The sequence below is a fragment of the Xenopus tropicalis genome, chromosome 3 (assembly GCF_000004195.4).
Source record: "Xenopus tropicalis strain Nigerian chromosome 3, UCB_Xtro_10.0, whole genome shotgun sequence".
Lineage (NCBI taxonomy): Eukaryota > Metazoa > Chordata > Amphibia > Anura > Pipidae > Xenopus > Xenopus tropicalis.
In genome coordinates, this window is record NC_030679.2 from 68197118 (window position 1) to 68224124 (window position 27007).

General features: G+C 36.9%; 1 protein-coding gene across 2 annotated transcripts in view; it reads left to right on the top strand.

Moving 5' to 3' along the window:
• The window catches only part of met (MET proto-oncogene, receptor tyrosine kinase), an 86013-nt gene that overhangs the window by 20143 nt on the left and 38863 nt on the right, over window positions 1-27007 (top strand). Inside the window, exons 1-5 of one of the 2 annotated variants that reach the window (XM_031898970.1) lie at window positions 1173-1240; window positions 4597-5790; window positions 21700-21891; window positions 25575-25709; window positions 26778-26948. In XM_031898970.1, the coding sequence (XP_031754830.1) occupies window positions 4609-5790; window positions 21700-21891; window positions 25575-25709; window positions 26778-26948 (1680 nt within the window). In that variant the 5' untranslated portion in view covers window positions 1173-1240; window positions 4597-4608. Of the gene's footprint in view, window positions 1-1172; window positions 1241-4596; window positions 5791-21699; window positions 21892-25574; window positions 25710-26777; window positions 26949-27007 lie in introns of those variants that run through there. The other variant, XM_002934955.5, reaches the window with a different exon arrangement.

The following is a 27007-nucleotide window of genomic DNA, read 5'->3' on the forward strand; positions in this document are numbered from 1 at the left end:
AGTCTCAAAGTCGTGGCCCGGCTCAGGTGTGGGTGGAAAAGGGGCTGGTTGGGGTCGGGTCAGCAAATTATCGACCCACACATCACTAGTGGAAAAGGACCAGGTTTAGGCCAAAAGACTCCGCAATGATTCAGGGGCTGCCACCCCTTCTCTCCTGCTCCGTGCTTATAAATTTAGCATTGGATTAGGTTAAAGTTAATAGAGGTGGGTTTTTACCACCCCTGGTACCTGGCCACTCTCTGCTGCCTAATGGCAGGACCACCCCTGGAAAGATGATCAGTTCAGTTTTTGTTATTTTCCATTTAAAATAAAATTGATTAATCTAGGAGAAGATTGCTAGGAGTCAGTTAGAGATTTGAGTCTTAATTTCTGCTGTTATTGGAGTGGTTGATATCATCTGCATGGAGATGTTATTTAAAGCCAATTTAATTTAAAGCCAAATGAGTGGATGGAATCTCCCACAGATAGATTGTATAAGGAGAATAACAGTGGATCAAGCACAGAACCTTGTGGCACCCTATATTATGTGGCACTGGTGGTAAGGTTCTGTTAGAGGTTCTATCACATGGTACAAAAAGTCTTCCCTTCAAAAAATTAACTGCAGGCTATTCTATATGCAAATTATTAGACTGCATTGTGTTATCAGCTTGCAGGATCCTTAGTGTTTACCTGCTATACAAAAAATGCAGAATACGCCCAATTTACACAGAGCTAGTCAGGACTAATACAGAAGTAGGAGCGGATCCCATCTTAATCACAAGTCAAGTTTGATGGTAAGATTTTGTACTACTCCTTTTCAGCGGGAGGGCATGGGTTCTTTATATAATATATAAAAACATGGATTAAGGCTACTTAATGTAGTAGTATTGTCATTAGGTAATGTCAAGTTGTCTGTCACATTATTACAAGAAAAAGGCAAATTTAACTCAGTGGTAAATGACCTTAAGTTGGAGCTTTCGGGATAATAAATTTCTAGGTCATAAATCTGATGCCTGTACCTACTTTTCAGGACAAGTACTGAGGATACCAATAAAAAGTAACATTATAATGGCTACTGGCAGCTTCCGCAATTTTTTTTAGATACCAGAAGACCAGATAGAGTTTGTCTCTGCCTTTCTGCAAATAAGTTGCTTCTGTAGTTGGGCTTGTGAATTTGACTGTGGTTTATTTTTCTCAGTTTCTGATGTGTTGAAATCCATCGGCTTCTGCTCAAGATTTTCCAGCCATACGGAGATAAGCTGTATGTCCTTTTCATGTCCTTGTGCCCTTTACCCTCACTGTGCTTTGTCTTAATCCTCCTCTTCCCAAATTGTTGGTTAGCATGAAAGGTATAGCCGGACAAAGTATCCTGATTTACTGAGACTGGGAGACACCTGTTAGAAATAGATCAGTTTCACAATGAAATGGATCCAGTGCAACTTTTAGTAAGGTCTTGGGAAACTGTTGGAGGGTGGCTACAAAAATAGTTATTTTAACAAAATCAAAATATGTATGCTTTTGACCCTTTTGGTGCATTTACCAAAATACTTAATATAGACCCTTTATCAAATGACCCTCAAGGGCTGTTTATCAAAGGACAGATTTCATGTAAATAATGGGGACACACTACAAGCTGTCAGAGCAAATATAGTTGGTCAGTCTGCTTAGGATAATAGAATAAGAATATTTTTACTGACTCTACTTTCAGGGGCAGATTTATCAAAGTCCGAATTTCGGATAATTAAGTATGATTGGCAAAAATTCGGAGTAAATACGATAATTTCAGATGTGCGTTAATTGTGTGAAAATTCGTATGGTGGTCGTACGAAAATATCGTGGTACGATCTGAAATTTTTGTATCCGAACTATCGTAAACAGCGTCACTATACCGAAGCTTGAATTATTTCCGAAACTTTTGTAGTCGTTGCGACAAATACGATTTTGTCGCACAAATTGACGCAAAGCATGAAAAAGTTGCTGAAAGTAACAAAAATATTGTGGAAAACACGCCAAGTTCTATAAATTTGAAAAAATACAAATTTTTCCCATTCGGGCCCAATCGTACATTGATAAATGTTCATTGTGTAATTGTATCTGTGCATACCTTGCTATCACTGTATAGTTATATATCAATGTTTTTATTTGAATGTTGTTTTACAGTAACTCTTAAGAACCAAGAATTATATAGGTACCAAATTCAGAGAAACAGAATAAATTAGCCTGTTGTGTGTCCCCCTTGTACATGAACTACATGCATTGCAATGCTTTTCATGTAAGTCACCACGCCACACTGACATATGGAAATAGATAGAAAGCTAGATTTATACAAAATAAAGCAATGTTATAGAGAAGATGCACCTGTAAAGCTATGTATGTTTCATTTTGCTTGCAAAGATAATGCTTCTTCTTCACTTTCCATGCAGAAGTTAATCAAATAACCCCCGAGGGCTGTTTATCAAAGGACGAGCTGTTATGCAAATGCCACTCTTCCAAGGAAAACATGTTATAAAGCCCCAGGTTACAGATTAAAAAAAAAAGTGCTTGTAGTATGCATATCTTTAGCTGCAATACTTGCCTTGTGTATCATTGAGTTTATAATGACTGTGTGTGCAGCTTTTCATTTGTTTCAGCACATGTTCATTGTCTTTGCAGCCACACCAAAGCAACTGTACATTTACAAAGTTTGAGTTGCTGTTTATATTAAAGATAGTACTACAGGTATGGGACCCATTATCCAGAATGCTCAGGACCTGGAGTTTTCCGGATAAGGGAAGATTATTTAAGAGTGCTTTTCTTCCGAAAAGGATTAATTGCACCTTAGTTGGGATCAAGTACAAGGCACTGTTTTATTATTACAGAGAAAAAGGAAACCATTTTTAAAAATTTGAATTATTTGCTTATAATCGAGTCTATGGGAGATAACCTTCCCATAATTCAGAACTTTCTGAATAATGGGGTTTTCGGATAACGGATCCCATACCTGTACTGCTTTCAATAGCCATTACTTTAGCTTAATTCTAAAACTATTAAACTTTTCCAATTCATGTATATTGGAAAGTTGCTAAGAAATTTATATTTTTTCATCATGCAAGAAACAGTTGTTGGGTGAAGTTCCCTTTTAATGACCTATTTCTCTGTGTTCTGGAACTAACTTTTAAATGGAAAGCTCTACGTAACAGGACCCCCTACCTACTGCATTGATCCGTATCTGTATGTATCTTGACTTGTACAAGGCCACAGTTACAGGTGTGGCAATCCCGACAAACGTTTGAAGCCTAAAGGAGCCTCAAGGGCACAATAAATGTAATTTTTCCATACACTTCCATAACCTTTTCCATACACTGCAAAGTCTGCTTGCCAAAGATCAGGTCACATGAGAAGAATGACAGAAGTAAGATCTCTTACACTTGCCAAAGGGGGTTAAAATGAGCTGCCAATTTCTATTCTATATGACCACCATAAAATGTCTAACCAAGGCTTATTGGCCTTTTCCTTGCCTATCTTTTCACCTAATCTTGTGAAAATATCTGTTGATATTCACTGCTCTAACATCCTTGTACCCTAGAAAAACCAACTGTATTCTCCAATGCCACCATTTCAAATAGTCAGAATTGTGTATTCTTGTTCCAGAGTATTTCCCTACTGTCTGTAGATTGCAGTTCAGTGTTCATGATTGTATTTTCTTATCTTATATAAAAATATAAGAAGAAAAATAGCACATGCTGTACTTTCTGCTGGCTGTGTAGCCAAGAGCAATGACATCAGTCTGATTCTCTTTTCAGATCATTAGATCACCAATCGCCCCAATCCCACCACAGAGACTTGCAGTGACCCCTGAAAGCATTCATGAAAATAAGCTGACAAGCTACCAAGCGATAACATACACAGGCATTTGTCATTATATATGAAAGCATTTCTTTAATAGCAACTGTTGAAAACATATATCTTGTTTTATAATATTTGTAAAAGATAGCAATTATCAAGCATTATTTCTAAACCTTATAGCTTATTTCTTGCTGTAAAATGCCTGGAAGCCAGTGTGGATATGAGCAATCTTTTGTGAATCACAAGGGTTTGCAAAAATCTTTTATCAGTTATTGTTTTCTTGTAAACAACATCTGGTTCATTACTTCTTAAATTTCTAATTGTTGACTTTCTTTGATAAGTTATATTTAGCTCAGTAACAGAAGAGCACAATTAGCAGAGCAAAATAATATATGACTCAGTATATATTTGTGGCAATCAGGCCTGGGTAGCCACAAGTCGTTTACCCTATCCATCACAGGGTCTAAATGTCATGCTACTCGTCATTCTGTACCACATCAAACCCCTCCATTGTTAACCATTATAAAGGAAATGTGCTAGTTAGTAAAGCTGGTCAAGGCACAAAGAAAATTGCATTTTTTCTTTCTTACCTTGGAACCCCATTGTTTCACACTCCATTGAAGCTAAATATACTTATTTTTTAAATGGAGGCTAAAAATGTTTAAGTGGACTACATCTTTTGTTAGTTATTATTGTATTTGAAAGTCAGCTTCATGACTCTGCTGTCTAGACATGAGATAGTCAGGGCTGAGTTTAACTGTTTTAAGCCCTTTTCCTTCTTGTCTTTTTCAGGTACATGCCAAGATGCTCGTGGCTGTTCCTGTTGCTTTTGTGTTCCTAAGCTTGCTGCTGAAATGTATGGGACAATGCGAGGAAGCAGCCAAAATGGCAGAAATGGATTTGAATATAAAGCACAACCTCCAGAGTTTCACTACAGATACACCAATACAAAATATTATCATGTTTAAGGGCTACATATATGTGGGAGCAGTGAATAAGATTTATGTCTTGAATGAAAATCTTACAAAGGTTTCTGAGTATAAAACAGGTCCATTATTGGTACATTCTCATTGTTTGCCATGTAAAAACTGCACGGATAATTTTCTGTCCCCAAATGGCACCTGGAAAGACAACGTTAATATGGCTCTGTTTGTGGAGGATTTCTATGATGACCAGCTCATTAGTTGTGGAAATATACGTAGAGGTGAATGTCAGCGTCATACTTTGCATTCTGATAAACCCTGGGATATAGCAAGTAATGTTCATTGCTTATATTCATCACAAATGATAGAAGATAAAGACAATTGTCCTGACTGCATTGTTAGTACAACAGGAAGCAAGATCCTGGTAACAGTGAGAGACAGGTTTGTAAAGTTTTTTGTGGGTAGCACACTAACAGGACAACCTTCGACGATTCATTCTGTGTCAGTGCGTAGACTGAAGGAGACCCAGGATGGCTTTGAATACCTCACAGATCAGTCATACATAGATGTACTACCCCAGCTCAGAGATATATATCCCATTAAATATATTTATACATTTGAAAGTAACAATTTTGTTTACTTTTTAACTGTACAGCGAGAGTCCATTGACTCTCAGGCCTATCACACTAGAATTGTGAGGGTCTGTTCTTCAGACTCTGAGTTGCGCTCCTATATTGAGATGCCCCTGGAGTGTATTTTTACTGAAAAACGAAGAAAAAGGTCTACCGCTGGTGCAGTTTTTAATATTTTACAAGCAGCATACTTAGGCAGAGCTGGTGAAGATTTGGCAGAAGAGATGGGCGTCAAACCAGATGATGATATACTTTATGCTGTCTTCGCCCAAAGCAAACTTGACTCTTCTGAGGCAAACAACAGGTCAGCTGTCTGTGCTGTGTCTGTGAAAACCATCAATGAATTCTTCAACAACGCTGCAGACAAGCAAAACACCAAGTGTCTTGAGCATTTTTATGAAAAAGACAACAGATTATGCATTAACAACAAGGTGAGTTCCAGAACTTGACCAAATTCATAGCTAACATGTATTAATATTATATTATACTGTATATTGTGGCCCCCAAGTTGTTCAAGAACTCTCACCATCACTAGACCCAGTGTTATTAATATACCTTTATTATTTCAGATGTGGGATTAAATTGATAACCATGATCTGGATAGAAATGCAATTGCAAGCTATGAGAATGAATTAGGTCCCTTTATCAGGCATGGTATAATACAAATACAAACGTGTGTATGTATGTGTGTGACAGTACTCGAGCAGGTACACACCAATAAAACACTGCCCTGGTACTAAAATAAGTCAGCTTAAAAGCAAAAATGTAAATCATTGAGGCAGGGATGAGTCTTGCATATGCAATTGTGCAATATTAAAATGCTGTTAATTACGTTGATATTTTCACAGGCACTTTGACCTTCTGGTCCTGAGAAAAAAAATGTTGACTTGATAAACAGCATTTTGATAATTCACATATACAAAACTATTTAATAGTGCCACTGGGACTGTCCCATTGATATAAGGATCAGTGGAAGTTATTTAAGAACAATATGCATTGTGTTGATTTAATCTGTTTGATGCAATTCGATTTTTGCCTTAAAAAAACAGAACCAGTAGATTCTTCTTGTTGAATAGTTGCTATAGGTTAATACCCCAACTCATTAAGCAAAACTCCTCCATGATAAGGAAATAGTAGTGTGCATTCGAAGAGAAAGCAGGAAGTGAAAGATTAGTGCGACAGGGAAATACTTCCCTCATTTTTCTGGGTAATACAATAGTATGATAGGTCATAAAATGCTGCCTGTTTAGTGTTGTAACCTAGTTCAAGTTATTACAATTTGCTGTATAGTTGCACATTTCCATGCTACAATATTCATAGCATGATGTCACCTCTAACATGACAGAAAATAAAAGATATTATTCAATAAAAAGATCTGAAAACCTTTTCAGAGCCAAAACAAAATCAGGCGATGACAAAACAGTATCATTATGGTCGGCAGCTGCTGACTTTGGGGACAATAATTTATTTACTGACAGATAATGTCTCAAGGGAACACAAGGACAGAAAATTTATAATAAGGATTAACCCTTTCAACTGAGACTGTTCCCTTTCAGAGCACTCCAGCTGTCACATTAATCCAACCTCTTTGTGGTACTGAAGTTACATGTGACATTTCAAGAGTTGACAGAGCATTTGATTAAAGTTACATGATATGAATAGTGTGTCAACTGTGTATCTCTCATCAGTAACAAATTTAATAAGCACATTTTCAACCCTCTCTGTATGTAGAAATTCCACATACACACATACGCACCAATGACTGAAAACAGACGCAGGTTTTCATGGCCATTGAGGTGTTGTATTGTCTGTAGGTGCTGACAGACATCCATTTTAAACGTAATTCCTATTCTCTCCATAAAACATTATTGCAGTTTTAGGTTTTATTGAGCAGAATATTATGGCAGGGTTACTTTCTCTTAAAAACATTTTGCTTTTCTCGAGTGAGATTTGCTTGATTTTTTTAAATCTGATATGACAAATTCCTAGATGCACAAATCAGCAAGGTTGATAAATTCCAGATGGAAGACAGCCAAAAACCAACTGTTGTTGATGTCAGTCATAATATCCAGAGATTACCGTTAAGATAGTTTTTTTTGTTATACTGTGTATTATTTTAAATATATGTAATATTTTTATTTACATTATTTTTTTCAAACACATAATTGCCCTAACACATTCATTGGATGGCACTGTCACTATTAATAATGGATTATACAGACATAATATAATCTATCAATCCATGGAAGGCAGATTGAGACAGTTGTGCCCCAGGGGCTCTTAGCAGAAGATACTGTATGTATGGTTTATCTATTGTCAGTCCCTAAAAGAAGCTCAGTCCCATTGTACCTGCACTAGCTTTATATAGCAAATGAATAGATTATTTCTCCTGGAACACCAAATTTATCATATCATATTAGTGTCAAACATGAACAAACTAAACCAGAAAGGAAAACCCTCAAGTGGAAATACTCTGAAATATGAATCAACGCCACATAGCTAGTTTATTTATTGATGGCTATCAGTCTATACAGTTCTCCTTAGGAGGGGCCATAGTGACATGTTTGACATCTCTAACATCTCATCTTATGATCTAACTGGCTATGTGCCTCTGATTCAATTGTAAAGTAGCCATTTTCTACATAAACACTGTCCATAAAAACATGTAATTCATTTTTTACATTTGTTATAAGTAATAAACATTTCCAGAAAGGTGCAAACACATGGGGCCACTTATTAACTTACTCCCTGGAATGCCAGTCCCAGTAAATAATATAAAACCTTGCTAGTGTCTAGATAGACTGAGGTAAAAATATATTATGGCCATGATTATCTTGTATATGGTATCCTTATAAACAGTGCTTAGTAATATCAACAGCTTTGAATGGGGCTTAATTATGTAGTTTCTTTCACATGATGCACTGAAACTTCTTAATTGTAAAAAATAATCTAATCCCTGTTGTAAAACATTAAAACCTCAAAGATTAATGCTATGTTTAAGAAATGTGCATTATTCCCTTAAAGCTTGGGTCATCTTTCTGCCACTACTGCTCTCTTACTAGACTTACTTACTATAGCGCATTTTGCACCTGTTATTAAATCATCACCAAGGTGTTTTCATACTGGCCACAAGGCATAGAAGGGAAGTTAGCACTGGATCACTGGTATTGGGGCAGCAGCCCTATGATTTTAAGTGAGATAAAGCTCAACAAAGAAATAGTCATGTTATACCATAGGGCTCATTTTAAAATGCTTAAACCTGCAGGCCTCTGCTTTCCATTTTGGTGTTAGGCCACACTAGATTCAAAAGGAGGTGGGTGAGGGGGAGCCATGTAGGTGTCCTCCCCTACATTTCACATCATTTTGAGGTGCAAGGTAGGAGCAGCAGGAGGTGCAACCCTTTTCCACTTATGTACCAGCTCAAGATCAACACAGCCATTTAGCAATGAATGTGTGTCACTGAAAATTATCCCAGTAGCTCCCTGTATTCTCTTTTGCTGATTCACTGGGCTGCAGTCCTGGGCTTAGGGTCAACTCACAATATATTCTATTTCTTAAACATAAAAATCACAATCATTAATTCATGTTCAAATTATATGGGGGTTATAAAAAGCGATGCATTTTGCATCCAAATTATCAATGACCAGTCATGTAGTCACGCCAAATTAGCTACAATGACAGGTGTATTCTCAGTTTCTGCTAATGTTTTGATAATCATTGGCAACCTCTAAGCTTAGCCCAGAGAATATTTAGCATGTGTGGAACCACTGGCACAAAAGGTAACCTAGCAAGATCAGAAAATGGGGAGTTGCTATGAACAACTTTGAAGTCATGGATTATAACCGAGTTGGCACAGTCTGTTCAGTATATAAAATGTAACAACTCTAGCCATAATCCTTTTTGATTTTCAGGACAAACTCCCACTCAGTGTCAGAGACACAGTTCTCAGTCAGGCTTAACATAATTTCATATTCATGACATGAGCCTGGTAGCTTTACAAGTAGAAAGTTGTATTTTTAAATACCTTCTTTATACATATAGTTGGAATACTAGCTAAGGCTGAATAAAAATGCACATGAATCATTGTCATAGAAAAGTATAAAATCATGAGGCTTTTAAGCGGATCTATTTGTACTAATATAAATTGCTTTGTTCCAGCAGTTCCTCATCAGCACTGAGAATTTTAATTTTAAAATAAATGTAATATTTAGAATTGGTCTCCAGATAAACCTATTTAGTAAACCTCAGCCCATTTTTTAAAAGTAAAATTTACAAGTCCTGCACAGACCTAGGCCATTAAATCTTTATGTGTTTCAGTTACTTCTGTCAGAGATGCAGCAGATGGGATAATTATTTCTGCCCCTCTCTGATTAACTGATGCCTGGCTTTGCAGCCATTTTGTTGAACTTTTTAAAAATGATAAACATCTTTCTTTAAATTACACTGTAACTGGGTAGAACAGCTGCAAATCCTTACTCTAGATGTCAGTTTCTTGCATTACAAAGAAGCAATATTCATTAATAGCATGATGCTTGCCATTCTTTAATTGTGAAAATCTAGATGTTTTCAGCATGTTTTTCTCAAACAAATTTCCGTCAGTGTTTTTGTAGCACAACAAATTTGAATGTGGCATTTTTGGACAAATAAGTTAATCCTGGTATGCCAGGATGCGCACGAAACATGTTAGGCGTGTTGGTTTTAAAGGAAATTATTAAAGGCTGAAGTTTAAGACATTCTATGGCTGTCCGGTGTGCTGATTGAAGCGGAATTTGTTTGAATTGGATTCACTCCTTTGGGCTACTGGTTTGTGGCTTTGAGCACCCGGACCATTCATCGACTTTGGTGAGAGTTCACTGTTTTAAATTGTGCTTTGGCTGTGGACATACACAGGTAGCGGGCCCGGGGTTTACACACCCAGGCCAACATATTATTAAGGTACTATTACTATGTGACTTGATAACCGTCACCCGTTTATTTGTTAATTCATTAATATACACATTTTGAGGGTTTTTCCCAGTTGTGTTTGTATCTTTGATGCGACTAGCTTATCTTGTAAGCCAGTAGCCTACTAGCTAAAAAAGGGTTATAGCACACATTTGGTCAGATGTGTATTTCTGATCTGCTGGAGAATGGAGGTCTGCTTGACCTGAAAAATGGGAGTCACAAGAAAGAGTTTTCTTGTTTTTTTGGGGTTTCCATATTTATAACTCCGGTGATAGGGAGGATTCTACTTTTTTAATTAGTTGCTTATGTACTAAAAAGAGAAAATGAAACCATGATGACATTATTGTATTTTGAAAAAAGGCCTGAAAAAATGTTTGTTTCCTAATCAAAATATGCGACCTGCACTAGAATAGCCTTGTCCATAGGCTAAAATGGGGTGGGTGGTCCAAATACACAAGCACATAATTTCTTTCTGAAGTTGTTATGTACAATCCAAATAGAGTATGGCCATGCCATGGCCAAGTCATCATCTAATTCAGTTATTATGCAATATTCTGTTTGTCCACTAAAAGGACTAATACAAGGTTTAAGAATGATAGGAACTTATTCTAGAAGATATGTCATCATATTTAGACAGAATTGATTATAGATACTAGAGGTCATTGTATGGTTATAAGGTGCTTGGAAATGTTATAAGGGCTACAAAATGTGTTCCATGTGTTGCACAGCTGGCTAAAATAAGTAAATCAAATTATAGTATGATCCCCGTATACTCATTTAGTTGATCTATCTTGTACATTTCACTGGCCAGGGTCACCATCTGATTTTTGTTATGCAATCTTGGCATGGATATGAATATGGGTGTCATTTTTTGGGAAGTGTCCCTACCCATCTTTCCAAACTACCAGATTCCCTCTGCTAAGGCAGCTGTTTGGGGAAACTTTTGATCACAGGATAGTGCTCTTTGGTTCCTGGAGTCATTAGAACTACCTTCATAATTCATGACATGCTCTCCGATTAAAATACAGTGTAATAATGTTGTAAATGAGATACTGCCAGCCTGCTCTAAAATATATTGCCCTTTTTCAGTCTAGGGAAGACTAGCCCCAAAACCTCTGCCATTAGGGTACATAGTGACCTTTGCAGCTGTAATGTTTTCCAGGAAGGCAAATTGTTGCTGTGTTTAACATTGTTGAAATAAGATACGTTACATGATAGTGTTGCCATTTAGTTTGTAAATGATTATGCAAATGCAAACAAAACTTACTCGTAAGACAAAACAAATATTTTCTGCAGCAAAAGTTTAAGCCTGTGACCCTAGGGCTCTTGTGTAACTGTACTGCTTGTCATGTAGCTCTTGTGTTCTAGTTCAACAATTGCTCAAGGGCTGAACACTGCATATCCAACCTTAATTGTGCACCAAGACCAAGAATCATTTCATTTTCCTTTAGTTTCCTGCATTACCATACTAATAATAATGTATCAGCCATCGGTGATTTGGCACTAAATGTAGAACTACCAGCATTGGATTTGTTGTAAGCGCCCACATACAGTATATTTTGTTGCCTGAGAATGTAGGGAATTATAATACAGCTTAGGGATATTTTAATATGCAGATTTTATGGCTTTGCATTCCTAGATGGATAAACAACAGTTAACATGCATGAAACAAATGAAGGAATAAGTACATGCCCTTTCACTTGCACTCAGACATGCATACAGCAGGCTAATTATAAGTGCCTATTTTTACAAATGGAACACAAGTTAATTGTTTGTGTTACAAAGTGCTTCATAAGTTCAATGAACTTGGTGGACCTTCCAAGGGGAAACTGCTGTGGGATGTGTGTATGTTGAGGAAGAATTGTTATTGGGGGGAATATGGAGGGGATTATTGCTGAAAATTATTGTTGTTTACCTTGGCTCCAGAAGACACTCCCCTCTTATGTATCAGAGTGGGTCAAGGGGGGCCACAACGCTAGAATGCATAGAAGCTGAATTTCTATTTTAGAAAATCTTAATCTGGTTCTTAACACTTCCAGAGATGGATTTTGCATCCTCTGGTAACCTGCCTCTTGCTGGCAACAAACTTCTCCCCTTGCCCCAAAGCAGGAGCAGCCCTGTATGACGGGAAATGCTGGCTATCATGGACCATTTTATTAATGTTTAAGAAAAATATGCCATTTTCTTCACAGTATTATTTCAATGAAAAAATTGGGAGCTTACATTGTCTGACATCCATTCTAACCAAAGGACAGAGCACTTGCTAGGGTGATTCTTTTAAAAAATACTATAGTTTCCCCATTACAGAGTGCAGGCTCTGTTACCCTGCACCTCTGGTGGGGGGAACATTTTTTATCTTACAGGAGCACTTATAATAGCTGCTCACTGCCTTCACTTAATGGTATAAAGGTTTTGTTCCACTATTAGGCACGTGCTTCAGGTGCCTATATACAAAATATGGCCCTTAAATAGTGAATATCTCTGTACAGTCCTGCTTTTAGCACTACCCTGCATTTATACATGGCCAGCATTGAACTGGGAAGCCAGAGGCCCACCGGAAAACCTTAGCTCATGGGCCCACTTTCCAAGCTATTTTTCTCCTATCCCCACTTAACTTCTGTATTCTCCTAGGCTGTTTTTTTTTACATACTATAATCTACTCTTCCATCTATTTAGCCTCTTTATTTCCATACAGAAACAGAAAATAACCATAAAATAGGCCGCCAAGTGGTTAAAAGTAGGAGGGCCCACTGACACCTGGGCCTACCGGGAGTTTTCCTGGTATCCCAGTGGACGAGTTTGACACTGTACATGGCCCCAATGAAAGGCTGACTAAAACTGCATTTTTATTTGTATGTAATCAAAAGAGAGACTGCCATGAAGTAGTTGTAGTTAAAACATGTCTATTTATCATGAGGTATACAGATGAATTTGGTTGTATTGGTATGAAATACATAAGCTATGTAGTCGATTCATTATTTTTCACTTGACTGTTCTAATTGCTCTAAATCAATTTTTGAAAGTGCAGTAACATAATTATGTAACACAAATGGTACTTTATTGGTGGTTATCATATATCCTGTTTCATGCCACCCAATATTGTTGATTCCAAAAAAATGGCTGCTCCTGATCCACATACTTCATGGTACTTGCAGCCCACTTTGTGTTAGTCCCTTTCAGTCTAAGGGTATGCAGATAGTCACTGCTCTGATTATATTCAAGGTTAGTTTGGAAGGTATGCAGCTCTGCATTGGTGTTTGTGGCAATTTCATGGCACATATCAGTAAATGTATAATTCACTTTTGTTATTTTCTAAAAACCTCTTTTCATTTCTACCTGTAAATTGCCAAGCTTTATGTCACTCTTATCTTCCACTCATGTTTATATCCAGGCCCATGTGCAGTAACTCTGTAGGGTCCAGTTTAGTATAACTCAAACTTCAGTGGTAAAGAAACAGCCACATACTAAAAATGATTTTCCTTTCTGCCTCTGGTGGGGCTGGATTTGTTCATGTTACACAATTTAGTTGACAAGAAGGACCCCTGAGAAAAGAAGTGTTTATATTTCTGTAGTGTTATTGTACTAACTAAAGGGCACAGGTTAAAGAGGTTGGCGAAAACAAGCTATCCTAAACATATTACACCGATCTTATACTACACCAGCAAAAATACATAAAATTAACTCAGGATATCATTTATATAAAATCCATATAAATGGTTACAATGACATTGATTTACCCCAGTCTAAAAATACCCAGTTTCAAAAGGCCATACATAAACCAATTTATTTTTATTTTTTTTTTTAATAAAAAAGATGATACATGGAAAAAACTGTTGTGTGCAGGCTAATGGAAGGCTACAATTACAGCGTTCCATCAAAAAGCCACAACAGCTTGTATTGATCCATCATCCTCTGGGAATGGCTAGTAAGATAAAATAAAATAAACTAAGACAAATGGCTCTTTAGAGACCTTATAACTGGAGTCCCACACATCATTTGCTGTAGTAATTTTGTCTAAATTAAAAGTAATAACACAACTGCATATGAATACGCTTCCGACTGATCAGAATAATTCAACGCTTGTAAATAAGACTTTGTGCATAGATTGTTCTCAAGGAGACAGAGAGAAAAGATCAGCTAAATAAGATTTAATTCTTAGGAATGATATATTAGCAGCAATTTTTCAGCATCTACCTGACAACATAATAATGGGATGGTATTAATAACGAGGCAGATGGAATACATTACATGCTTTTGATTGATTCCTCCTGCTCAGGCTCCCACACACAGTACAGTCATCTGGGTTTTACCTAGTATATAAACACAATGCAAAACCCATGGGAGAGGATTGGCAGAAAAATAAAATAGAAAATCCCTAACATGATAAGTTATTTGATATTTACCTTATACATGCAAATCTAATAGGGAGCAACAGAAATATCTCAACAGTTTTAGTATGGTGTGTCGTGAAGGTGTGGAAACTCAGTCCCTTTACAACCATGTTCTTGTGTAAAACCAAATATAAATAAGAAAGAAATATACATTAAAGGCGTGGGGGCCTGTTAGTCACAATAAAATAAATAAAACTATAACCAAAATAAATGTATGTACAGGTATAGGATCCTGAAACTTGTTATCCAGAAAGCTCCAAATTATGGGAAGGCAATCTCCCACAGACCCCATGTTGATCAAATGATTTACATTTTTAAAAATGATTCCATTTTCTCTGTAAAAATAAAACAGTACCTTTTACTTGATCCTAACTAAAATAGATTTAATCCAAGGATTAATTAATAATAGGATGCAATACAATCCTATTAGATTTAATTAATGTTTAAATTATTTTATTAGCAGATGTAAGATATGGAGATCCAAATTATGGAAAAAACCCTTATCTGGAAAATACCAGATCATAAGAATTCTAGATAAGAGGTCCCATACCTGTTCTAAGACTTCTTTCTTTCTTTCATCAATAAATGAAATTTTTTATTCTGCACTATATTACAAACTCAAGTCATACTTCAATGGTTAAACAAATCATAGGGTTGATTCACTAAGGTGCGTTAAAACGAGCGCTATTTATAGCATGCGCTAAAATTTTTAGCGTGTCTTATTTTTCACGTCTTAACGCGCGATTCACTAAAAGGATACTTGCGTTAATTTAGACGCGAAGACTATTTTTGTGCGGTATTTCACACAACGCACACTAATTAAAGCACGCCATATTAGCCATACACACCATTAGGTCCGTAAAACTACTTTTCTGAAAATGACCATTTCCCTGCAAACTGGAGGCTGCATCACTCTAGGGCCAACACATACTTGAATAAATCCCACTGCAAAGTCCATATTGTGTTGCCAAAAGCTCATGAACTGTACTTTTCTATAATTACCGCCTGCCCTAAGTAGGTGTTAATTTTTGCATAGACTAATGCGATATTTAGCGCGTCTAAGTGTTTGTGAATCATGCGTTACTATTATTTCTGCACGAGAATTAACGCAATGCGGTAAAATTAGCGCATTCGGTTGCACGCTATTTAACGCACGTGATATGCGACTTAGCGCATGCGATAATACTTTAGCGAATCACGCGTTTTTTTCCGCGTCAATTTTAACGCAAAAAAGCATGCGATAACGCTTATCGACCTTTAGTGAATCAACCCTCATGTTTATGTCAGTTCCATTTCCCTTACCTCCTTCCCTGGACAGGAGTTGCCCTTCTTCCAATAACCAGGTTACTGTCGGTTTTCCTTTAGGCTAAGATGAGACATTTGTCTAGGCCTTTATTTTATGCTTAAAGGAACAGTAACACCAAGAAATGAAAATGTATCAAAGTAATTAAAATATAATATACTGCTGCATGGTAAAAGTTGAGTGTTTGCTTTAGAAACCCTACTTTTGTTTAAAAAATACCCTGCTTTGTAGCCACAGGGGCAGCCATCCAAGCTGTAAAAAAGGAGAAAAGGCACAGGTGATGTAGCAGATAACATAAAACACCATTGTAGTCTACAGGACTTACCTGTTATGTGCTATGTAACCTGTGCCTTTTCTCCTTTTTTCCAGCTTTAATAGCTGCCCCCATGGCTATATAGCAGGGTATTTATATAAACTATAGAAGAGTTTCCAAAGCAAACAGATCAGCGTTACCAGTGCAGGGAAACAGTATATTGTATAACAATTACTTTGAAACACTTTTATATTTTGGTGTTACTGTTCCTTTAAGTGACTGATACAGTATGTCAACTACAAATTAGAATACCTTATCACGGATGATATAGTAAATTATTTAATAAATGATCTACAAATTACCATGATTACAAACAGTGCCGCAGAAAAAAAGTCATGTGAGTTTTGTTCCATTTTTGTGTACATAATTGCATTTTTTCCCACAAACTTGAAACTTGATAAATCTGCCTCTTAGGGTCAAAACTTTCTCAGTTTCTTCTATCCTCTCCACTTACAACTTTGTGCCTTTGAACTTACTCTTTCCCTGTTACTTAAATACTGTACTTGTGTCCTTGCCCACATATTCAATTCCTCCCTAGCTTCTGAGACTGGAACATCTTTTCTCTTTTCATACCCACAGTCTGCTGGACCTTATGCAATATAGTTTTTTCACTAATGAGACTGCATTATGTACAGTTGCAAATAGAAGTTTCCAAGACTAAATTAGACTTCTATATTTTTAGTCTTCTGCATGCATCCTCCACCTTTGATAATGTCAACCTAATGCCAATTATTTAGCCTCTTGGTATGGGAAATCAAGCTACATGCCTTTTTACTGATCCTTCTTCGCCTCTTATGCTTGCAGATTATCTTATGTGGTTCTTGTTAAAATGGGGGTACCTCAGCATTCCGTAATTGGCTCTTTGTTCTCCCTGCCTATTGTATCATTGGAAGACCTTATTTGTTCATATGGCTTTAAATATGAATTGTATGAAAAGCCTACATTTTTGAGCACTAGCACAGTATGTAGTCCAGATATATTCACCAATACCACAACTATTGTGAAGAGCAGCATATTACCATTATATTTGTGTCTGTACGCTACCTTTCTCCTGTATCTCTTTTCACATGGCACTTAATCTTTGTAACTGTGTACTTTTGTTATTGCAGTGATTTGTACTATTTCTGTATTGCTAAATAATCATGTACATAAATTCAAATCCCAACATTTTACTTCCAAAGCAATGAATAAACAATTATCACAAAGCAATTATCATATTTATATGCAATGAGCATACAAAATATGATATTAGCTGCTACCTTTACATTATAATTTTGTAGAATAACCAGTTGCCAACAGATCTAGACAAAAAGATCCTGTATAGATTTAACATGGAATATAATGTATCTGCCCGCCATACGTTGTCTGTGGGTTCAGCTTCATGAGCTCAGAACTAATGGTTTACAATGGGAACTGGTAAGAAGTATCAGAACAGTACAGATGCATGTCCAAAAATAACTACATAAGGAAATAAAAGCACAGTACTGGCAGAGCATTATGTATAGCAGTGTGATCTATTGCACTTACAGGAAGAGAAATGCAGATGACGGTTATAACTTTAGTTACTGATTCAGCACTTGCCATTCTTACTTTAAACTGCCAATGTACCTCTTATTTCATTATCTAAACAGCAATACATTCTCAAGTCATTTGTTATTTCTGGTCATAAAGTTCAGAAAATATAATAAAGCTGTAGTATTTGTATATAAGGGTAAAATGCTAGCCTACAGCCCAGTCATTTATTTATCCTCTGCATTTCTTTTATGAAGACACTTAGGGCCAGAGTTATGAATCTTTACCCCTTGGGATATGGGAAAATGACTGCAGAAACTGTGAGTGAGTTCCTGAACTCTCGCTCGTTTTCTGCAGTTGATTGCTTTGGCTTGCTGCATAATAGGTTTTTTCCCGTAAGTGGGTTTTTGCCAGAAATTAAAAGCTGACCAGGTTTAAAGAGATGCTGACACCTCTAATTATTTTTTTTTCTTTGCATGCTATTTACAACTATGCCATAAAAGTATTTGCCTGATGCATTTACATAATCTATCTGACCCCCATGTTCCTCTATGAGGGGGCTGCCATATTTGTGCAGCAGTAGCCCATTAGCATTAGAAGCTGTAACTGACAGGTTGAGAAGGGTCAGTCAGGTTTGCAAAACAGTCAGGTTTAGGAACTTCATATAATAATTACTTGTGCCTTGTCAACAAAAAATGATCAACATGACCTATAGGTAACTTTTAGTGTACAATAATATTTTGAAGAGTAGTTTTTTTTCAATGTAAATATCACTTTAAGGTGGCAAGCTCTTATTTGTGCCAGAAATCAATTTATGGGAAAATAACAAACCTCTTTTTTTAAATACCCATTCGGTAGCTCAGGAGCTCACAGTTTTTGCAGTCGCTTGCTCTAACCAAATGGGTGAAGATTTATAAATCTGGCCATATATGCAGAATTTGAACTTTATTTGCCATGTTGGTTTTTTTTCTTGTTTTTTACTAACCATGCAGAGTTTTGCATATAAATTCTATCAGTTCTGATTCTGGTGGAGATCACTTGCATATATAAGTATATATCTCCTAAGGGCAGGTGTTAATTCCAGGACCCTGTACTTTGCAATTGCATGGAGTTTAATCAGGCAGAACTAGTGCATTAGCACTACAGTACATGCAAGTTGTCAGGAGCATGTATAGGTGCAAGTATGCTTGTTAATAGTATGTAGCCCAACATATTGCACTTTGCGCTTGTTTTTGTTAGTAAATAAGCCTTACTATGTACAAGGTCCATGACACAAGAAGCTGTAGCAAGCCCTTTGCGTATCATGTTTTTTTGTGCCTTACAAATGCAGAATCAGAATGCCTAGAACACCCCTCCCCTTGCTGCTCTCTGAATCGTGTGCTTTGCATCAACAGGGACTGGGCATCTTGATAACTGAAGCTTGGGTTAAAGTTCACCTCTTTGCTGGACAATGTTCCCAAACACATGGTCAAAGTAACACTGTATTATTCTCTCAAGTACAATAATGTGCATGTTCTGCAGTGGGCCACGTCTTTATCTAACAGAGAATCTGTGGCTCTTTGAAAATAGAGATGTGAAAGCATTATCCAACCAACCTGAGCAGTTTGGAGCTTGGAAGAATAGGCCAAAATCAGCTTAAACAGCAAACAAAGCTGGTAAAGACTTTCTTCAAGATACAAAGTTTGAGTTTCATAAAAATATCTTAGAATCATAGAATTGGCCATGGGTCTGAATATTTTTACTGTATGTAACATCATGAAAAACGTGTGGCAGCCAATTTTAACATTAATCAGATCCTGCAACAAGATATTGTCAAGTAATTCTGGTTGGTTTAATGCAGAGGCAGAATTGCTTTAGGCTTAACTTGTAAATATCTGTATTTGTTTTGTTTCCAAAAATTGTACCAATCATTCCACTCATTTCGCTGCTGACTGCTTTGGTAAAACTTACATCAAATAACAGCTGCAAGAATTTGTTTTGTCAGTGTTTTGCTAAGTATGCAACATGTAAATGAATTATTGCATCTCCAATACCTTTGGGTGGTTTTATATGGTCTAGTCTAGTCACATATCATTAGTATCTTTCTGCTTGTCATACACTTTCAGTATCTAATAGCACCAGTATTAAAAGAAAATATATCAACTGAGTTAATATACAATAGCCTAATTTATGTGTTCTTTGAATGAATAAACGCTGCCATGGTAGATCGTAGCTGCTCAGAGTTACAATTAAAGATATTCAATCTGAACCAGTAGGCTGGCACAGACTGGCACAATCCTGGTTTGGTGGCAACCTCTAAGCACTGGAGTCTAACAACAGATTTAAACTGCTGCTATAAATTATCTGTGCACCACTGTTGAACATTTTTTTATTAAGTAGTAGGCCAATAATCTAATGTAAAACATGCTTGCAGGTCACATTATCTAAAATCATAAAAAACAATATATGCCACCACTATAGCAATGGTGACAGCCAGCCAAAATGTGCATTTCTGAGCAGAAGTGACCTGTCGCCACCAGCCTGTGCCATAAGCAGAGAATATGCAATGTTCTGCTATTTCGCAAGAGCAATTTTGAGTGTTATAACTGGTGCTGTTTTCCACTTGAGCACAACAGCAGACACAACACCCCATATGTCATAGGTTATAGACTGCCAGATGTAATGCAATATAATGCACCATGAAATAACTACAAATTGTCTCAGTGGGAACTGATTAGAATGTTTGGGAAAATAGTTCAGACTTCATAGTTACATAGTACTTCCCTTTCATAGTTTGAGGCATTATGACTGTTTGGAGCAGATTTATCAAAATGTGAGTTTAGAGCCCAATACATTGATAAATACGCTTCTGTGAATAAAAATCTAAACTCACATTTTGATAAATCTGCCCCTTGGTGTCATTGATATCTTTGAATATGCATATTTGATATTTCTCGCTCACATGACTACACGTGGAAGCATATGTATATAAAGTAAAAGTCTTCGTTATACTATACTTTTTTTTATAAGCACAAAATGAGCTTGACATGGAGACTGGAGATGAGACAATAAGAAACTGCTGGTTTCTTCCCTTTGATGGGTATTCTCCAAGGGCCTTCATTTATGGCAGGCATCATCTCTGTGCAATGAGAGGAAAACATCAATATAAAGCACATTACCAATTAATACATTCCTATTGAATTGTCAAGGCAGTTAACGTCTGCACTGAAAAACTCTGAAGTACAATGCACCACTGAAGAATTTCAATGAGCTGTCTAGACTGCACTAGTACAAAGCAAGAAAGAATAATATAAGGACAGTTTATTAAAGGTACATAAATGCAATTGCATTACATCCAAAAGGGAAAGCACCAACAGCAGATTCCAAAGGAAGATTCCTTTCTTTTTTTCTGTGTTAACAACACAAAAAGAAATTGTAGAATTGATTTAAGCATTAATTATAATTTTACAAGATTCCCCATAGTTAGGTAACCCTGGGTGCAATAGAAGTTACAGAACTGCCTCCCTGACAGGTAGGGAGTTTTTGTTGGCTCTAGTGAAAAAACATCCCCCTCAGACATATCAACTCACATGGGTGACCCAGCTGGTCACCCATAATAACATCCCAGTCACCAACTCTCTTTGATTTACACCTAAATTGTTTCTACCCCATTTCATTGAAAAGCAATATACCTCAGATATAGACAGAGATCAAGGAGTCGATGGGGCAAAAGGTAGTGTGGTCTGGGTGGAACGGGGTGTGGTTAAGAATATTTTCATGCTTCGATGTTTCTCACCCAGCTTGCAGATTTAGGGACATATTTAATACCTCTCAGTATTTACTAACCTGAAGTATTCATTTATAAGGCGTTAATGTTATTTCTCTATTTTTTTTTTAGAAATTCTTGAGAAATGCTTCCTATTGCTCAACACCGATTGATGAATATCGAGTAGAAGTCACCACTGTATTACGGCGCCTTGACTTGTTTATGGATCAATTTCGCAATGTGTTGCTAACATCAATCTCTGTCTTTACACAAGGACGTCTCACCATTGCCAATTTGGGAACATCTGAGGGGCGATTCATGCAGGTAAATGGGAATATTGATTCAATATGAATGGCACTGTAAGAACAAATAATCCATACATTAAAATTCATTATAAATTTTATTCAATAAATGATAGGTCATCTTCCTAAAAGGTGGTCAAAGGTATGAAATCTGCATAATGGTAGACATTCTGATCTGGCTGCATTAACTGCAGACTGGTTAAATATGGAGTGTATATAACTATAGGCCTACCCTGTGCTTTCATAACCAGTGAACATATCGGTCCTACGAAAAAGCCTGACATCCTTAATTAATACTGTATGAATAGAATGTGGTGGCAAATGGGCATTTATTACATATACTATAATACATATTACACTGATTGTAAAGAAGGTAAACTATATAGATATTTAGCATACATAATGCAGACTGGAATTTAGTAGTTGACATGATACCCCGTTTAACTGGCCTTATTTAAGCATAATATATGACTGTCTGTGATTGCAGTAATTAATGAGACCCTAGGATGGATTGTCATGCTGATTAAAATCTGGTGAAGCCTGCTCCCTGGAGTCACCATCTTTTCAAAGCAAGACATTGGGCCATGGCTGCTTGGAAGAATAGTTTTTGTCCTCGACAGACTATAACCCCACTATGTAAAAAATGGTGTTGGCAAAAACCCCAAAAATGTGCACTGTGAAAAATAATTTAACTTAAAGTCCAACAGAAAAAAGATATATATGCATATTTTTTTATTTGCGCTAGTGACGAGTGAATGTAATAAAATGTCATAGAAAAAAGCATGGGATCTATTAGGCTGAAACCCATTATCCAGCAAACTACAAATTACAGGAAGACCATCTCCCATAGAGTCCATCTGTAGAAGTAAAACAGAACCTTTTTTTTGATCCCAACTAAGATATAATTAATCCCTGTTGCAGGCAAAACAATCCTATTGGGTTTAATTCATGTTTAAATGATGTTTAGCAAACAAAAATTGTGATCTAAATTACAGAAAGACCCCATATCCAGAAAACTGCAGGTCCCAAGCATTCAAGATAATGGATACTATACCTATATTACAAAAAGCACAATGCTCAGTTAAAATGTGCAATATAAAATAATTTCCATTCTTATTTTTGAAAATCACCATAACTGTTGTAATCAAAGTCATGATCCCATGATTTTCAATGTAAAGCATGCAGCTTACAGTACATGGAAGCAATTATCACCTTAAAACATTTTTTACGAATGGCAATATTTCCCAATAGCATTCATGGGATGTGACAGAATGTTGTGCATTTTGATTGCTGCAGTATCCTCAATAACATTGTGGTGATCAAAATGCCTCTTACATAGGCAGGGGACTTCATTTAACTTACTTCATTTTCTTACACACTTGCCTTTATCATTTATTGCATGATGGCCTTGATAAGCACTATGCTAACTAAAAAAAAATGATCTTGTAAAATACCTCCAAGAAAAAATGTATAGAAAACCTTTAGTACTTGCAGCATAAAGCATGATAAAGCTAACGTGTGCATGGCACACATCTACATGTTGTGACAAGGAATAAAAGGTGCTATAAATTATTGACTGCAGCCTATTTAAGCAATATGTTTTGACTGAACAATAGATTAAACTTGACTTCTGTCTGTTTATAGGCTCTTATTAACAGAAAGTGTGAATGACAAAACAGGAGTGTAATACAGTTTTTAATGCAGCTGCCAAGTATGAAGAGGAAAAGAGAAACAATTTTACTTCCTTCCTATGCTTCAACTTGTTGAAAACCCTTTGCATTCTCATTTTTTATGAAAGTTTGCAGCTGTTTCAGGCTCGCTCATTGTTTCCAGTCTGGGGCTGGGAAAAGGGAGCTGAGAGTCCAGCTGCTAGGTGCAAAGTGAATTGTGTATTTTGCTGTGGGCATCCGCTCTGATGCGTAACACTGGGCTTCAGTGCCAGGTCCTAACACTTCTGGGCTTTACACCGTTTGCAAAGTAATTAGATATTTTAGGGTAAATGACTCAGGCATGTCAGTGTTTATTTCACTGTGAACTTGCAAAGCTCTAAATAAAGAGGGTTCTTTTTATAATAGCTGTTGCCATCGTTATGTGTGAGAATTAGAGCATGAAGCATACTCTGGATAGTGAGATATTACAAGCACAACAACATCTTTTCATTAGGCCATGACCCTTGTGCAAATACTTCAAAACATCAAACTAAACATGTGCCAGAATTACAAATCAATCCTGTCCCTGACTTCACAACTGACATATATTCAATAGTGACAGACTAAGATACACATTGGAAATCTCTTGGAGCAGTGTTGTCCAACTTTTGTGGCTGGAATATTTCTGGCCTATGTGGTGGAGGGCCGATAATGGGAGTCTGCTTTGGCATTAAACCACACCCATATTAACACAAACAGGTTTTAAGAATATATCCATGTTAATGGTGGTACCACACCAAAAAGACAAATGGTTGGTGCTTACTGCAGGGATATCACCCATCAAAAAAAGTTAATTTAGTCATATTAAGCCATACCCTTAAATCCATATGCCTCCTTCTCCCCTGTGGATAGCACAGCAAGCCCCAACACATAATTATACGCCATAGGGATCCCCTAACTATTTCCAAAAGCTGAAAACTCTTAGAACAGACCCCAGCTAGGTTCACTTCCTACAGGCAGCATAGGGAAGGCAGAGTATGGCAAAAACAGACAGCATAGGGCAGGCAGAGTATGGCACACACAGGCAGAGTATGGCACACACAGGGGCATAGGGCAGACCGAGTATGGCACACACAGGGACATAGGGCAGGCAGAGTATGGCACACACGGGGCATAGGGTAGGCAGAGTATGAAACCCATAGGCACAGTATGGCACTCACAGGGGCATAGGGTAGGCAGAGTATGGAACACACAGGTGGCATAGGGGAGGCAGAGTTTGGTACAGTAGTGTACACAATGCAGTTAATCTCAGCCTACACAACGCTAAGCAGTCATTGCAGTGACACAGATGGTGTAGGATTCTGTAGGATTGTTAATTGCGGGCCGCCAGCTCCACTTGCCATTGGGCCCAGTTACATTTATTTTGATGGCCCAGTAAAATTGTTCCCCCAAATGGATGCCTTAATGCAGGCCATATGGGTATAATCAGCCCATATAGGGATATATATATAGGGATCAAAAGAACTTTCCATTGTATCTATTGTCTGATTAATCTTCTGCCCAATAATAGTATGCTGTTAATATACTAATTAGTTAATATGTTACTAATAAACATTTGAAACAAATTTAAACATTATTTAACATTATTTAACATTAACTTGCTTACTATTTAAACTTGCATTTCTTCTAAATATTTGCAGATTCATTTAACACATTTGTATTTTTACTTAAATTCTGACTGTAACATGTATAGATTGTAGAGTGGGCATGATAGTGATACAATTGGGTTACTGCTAAAGGAAAATTCAGGGATGTAACTTTAAACGCACACATTGACTCATCTACCCATTTATTTAGAGGTTTTTTTTATAGAAATATTCTGCATATTTTCAGAACACAGCAAACAGAAAGAGATGTTTCTGTTTGATGTAAACCAGAAACATACAAATCAGAGGTACATTCGTTCAGCAATCTTTTCTACAAAGATGATAATTGCCAAGAGGAAGAGTTGAAGAAGCACATACCATAACTGACTTTTAATACATTTATTTTTCAGGTTGTTATCTCACGCACTGGTCAGCCAAAGCCCCATGTTAATTTTCTACTTGAACCAAGGCCAGTTTCTCCAGAAGTTGTCATTAATCCAGCATCAGAGGAAAGTGGATATACTTTGGTTAACACCGGAATGCAAGTTAGTTGGTTCCTTCTGCTAATTAACATAATTAAGAATTATGATGCTGTACTACAAGAATATTTCATTGAAAAAAGATTTATTGTTACACAAACTTCATTTATATAGTGTGTGTTTTGTGCAGCACACTATTCACCATTTAGGCACTCAATTTATGTGCCTAGAGGATAGCCCTCGGGTGCTGATATGATACATTACAACAGGGATCCCCAACCTTTTAACCTTTTATACCCAGGAGCCACATTTAAGTGGAAAAAACGTTGGGGAGCAACACAACCATGAAAAAGGTTCCTGGAGGTGATAGTAAGAGCTATAATTGGCTACTAAATAGCCCCTATGTGGGTTGGCAGCCTACAGAAGGCTCTGTTTGGCATTATACTTGGTTTTTATGCAACCAAAACTTGCCTCCTTATCAGAAATTCATAAATGAGTACCTACTTTGAGGCCATGGGGAGCAACATCCAAAGGCTTGGGGAGCAACATGTTGCTCACGAGTTGTTTGCGGTGCCAGCCTTTGGCATGTTTGCCCTGTTCAGCTGTAGAAACCATGTAGTTACATTTAAAGTTTAACAAGTTAAATATGAAGTTCGATTTTGAGTTTGTTTAAGCCCTTTTCTGTCATGCATTCGTATTGGAGCTGGGCGTGCTGCTGACATTTGAGATGTAAAAATTCCAGGTTACTTGCTCAAGCCTAGAGGATTTTCTAATGCTGTGAGTGGGTACAGGTCTGCTCAAGCCCTGCCTTGGACACAGGTGAAAAACACAGCAAGCTTTTCTGAAGATAATATTCAGAGTCTGTATATTTATTGTGATGCAGATTGTGCTACACATACTGTAGTCTAAGGGCTCTCATGCACTAGTCTACATGTCACTGAGATCCTACTGCCCAAAGGCTTCTAGCACTTTAAAAACTGCAAACAAAACTTTGCATGTGTTCTAATGAAATCAAGGAAAATTTTTATGATACTGTTTTTTTACAAAAAATATACAGCTATTTACATTTTAAGTATGAACTGCTGCGGTCATTGATAAAAAGCAGATGCTCTAAACTGCTTTTCTGTGCTACAGTTAACAAAGGTACCTCTAGTGGTTCTTACATGTGGACATCTGAAATCATGCAGCCATTGCCTTTCGTCTCCCTCTGTGAATTGTGGTTGGTGCAAGAATCGCTGTACCAGAAAACAGGAGTGTTTAAATGAAGAATGGATTCAAGAAACCTGTCCTCCTGCAGTTTATGAGGTAACAGTATATCCCAGGTTTAATTCCAGAGGGTTCCAGATTCAGTCTGCCAACAGCTA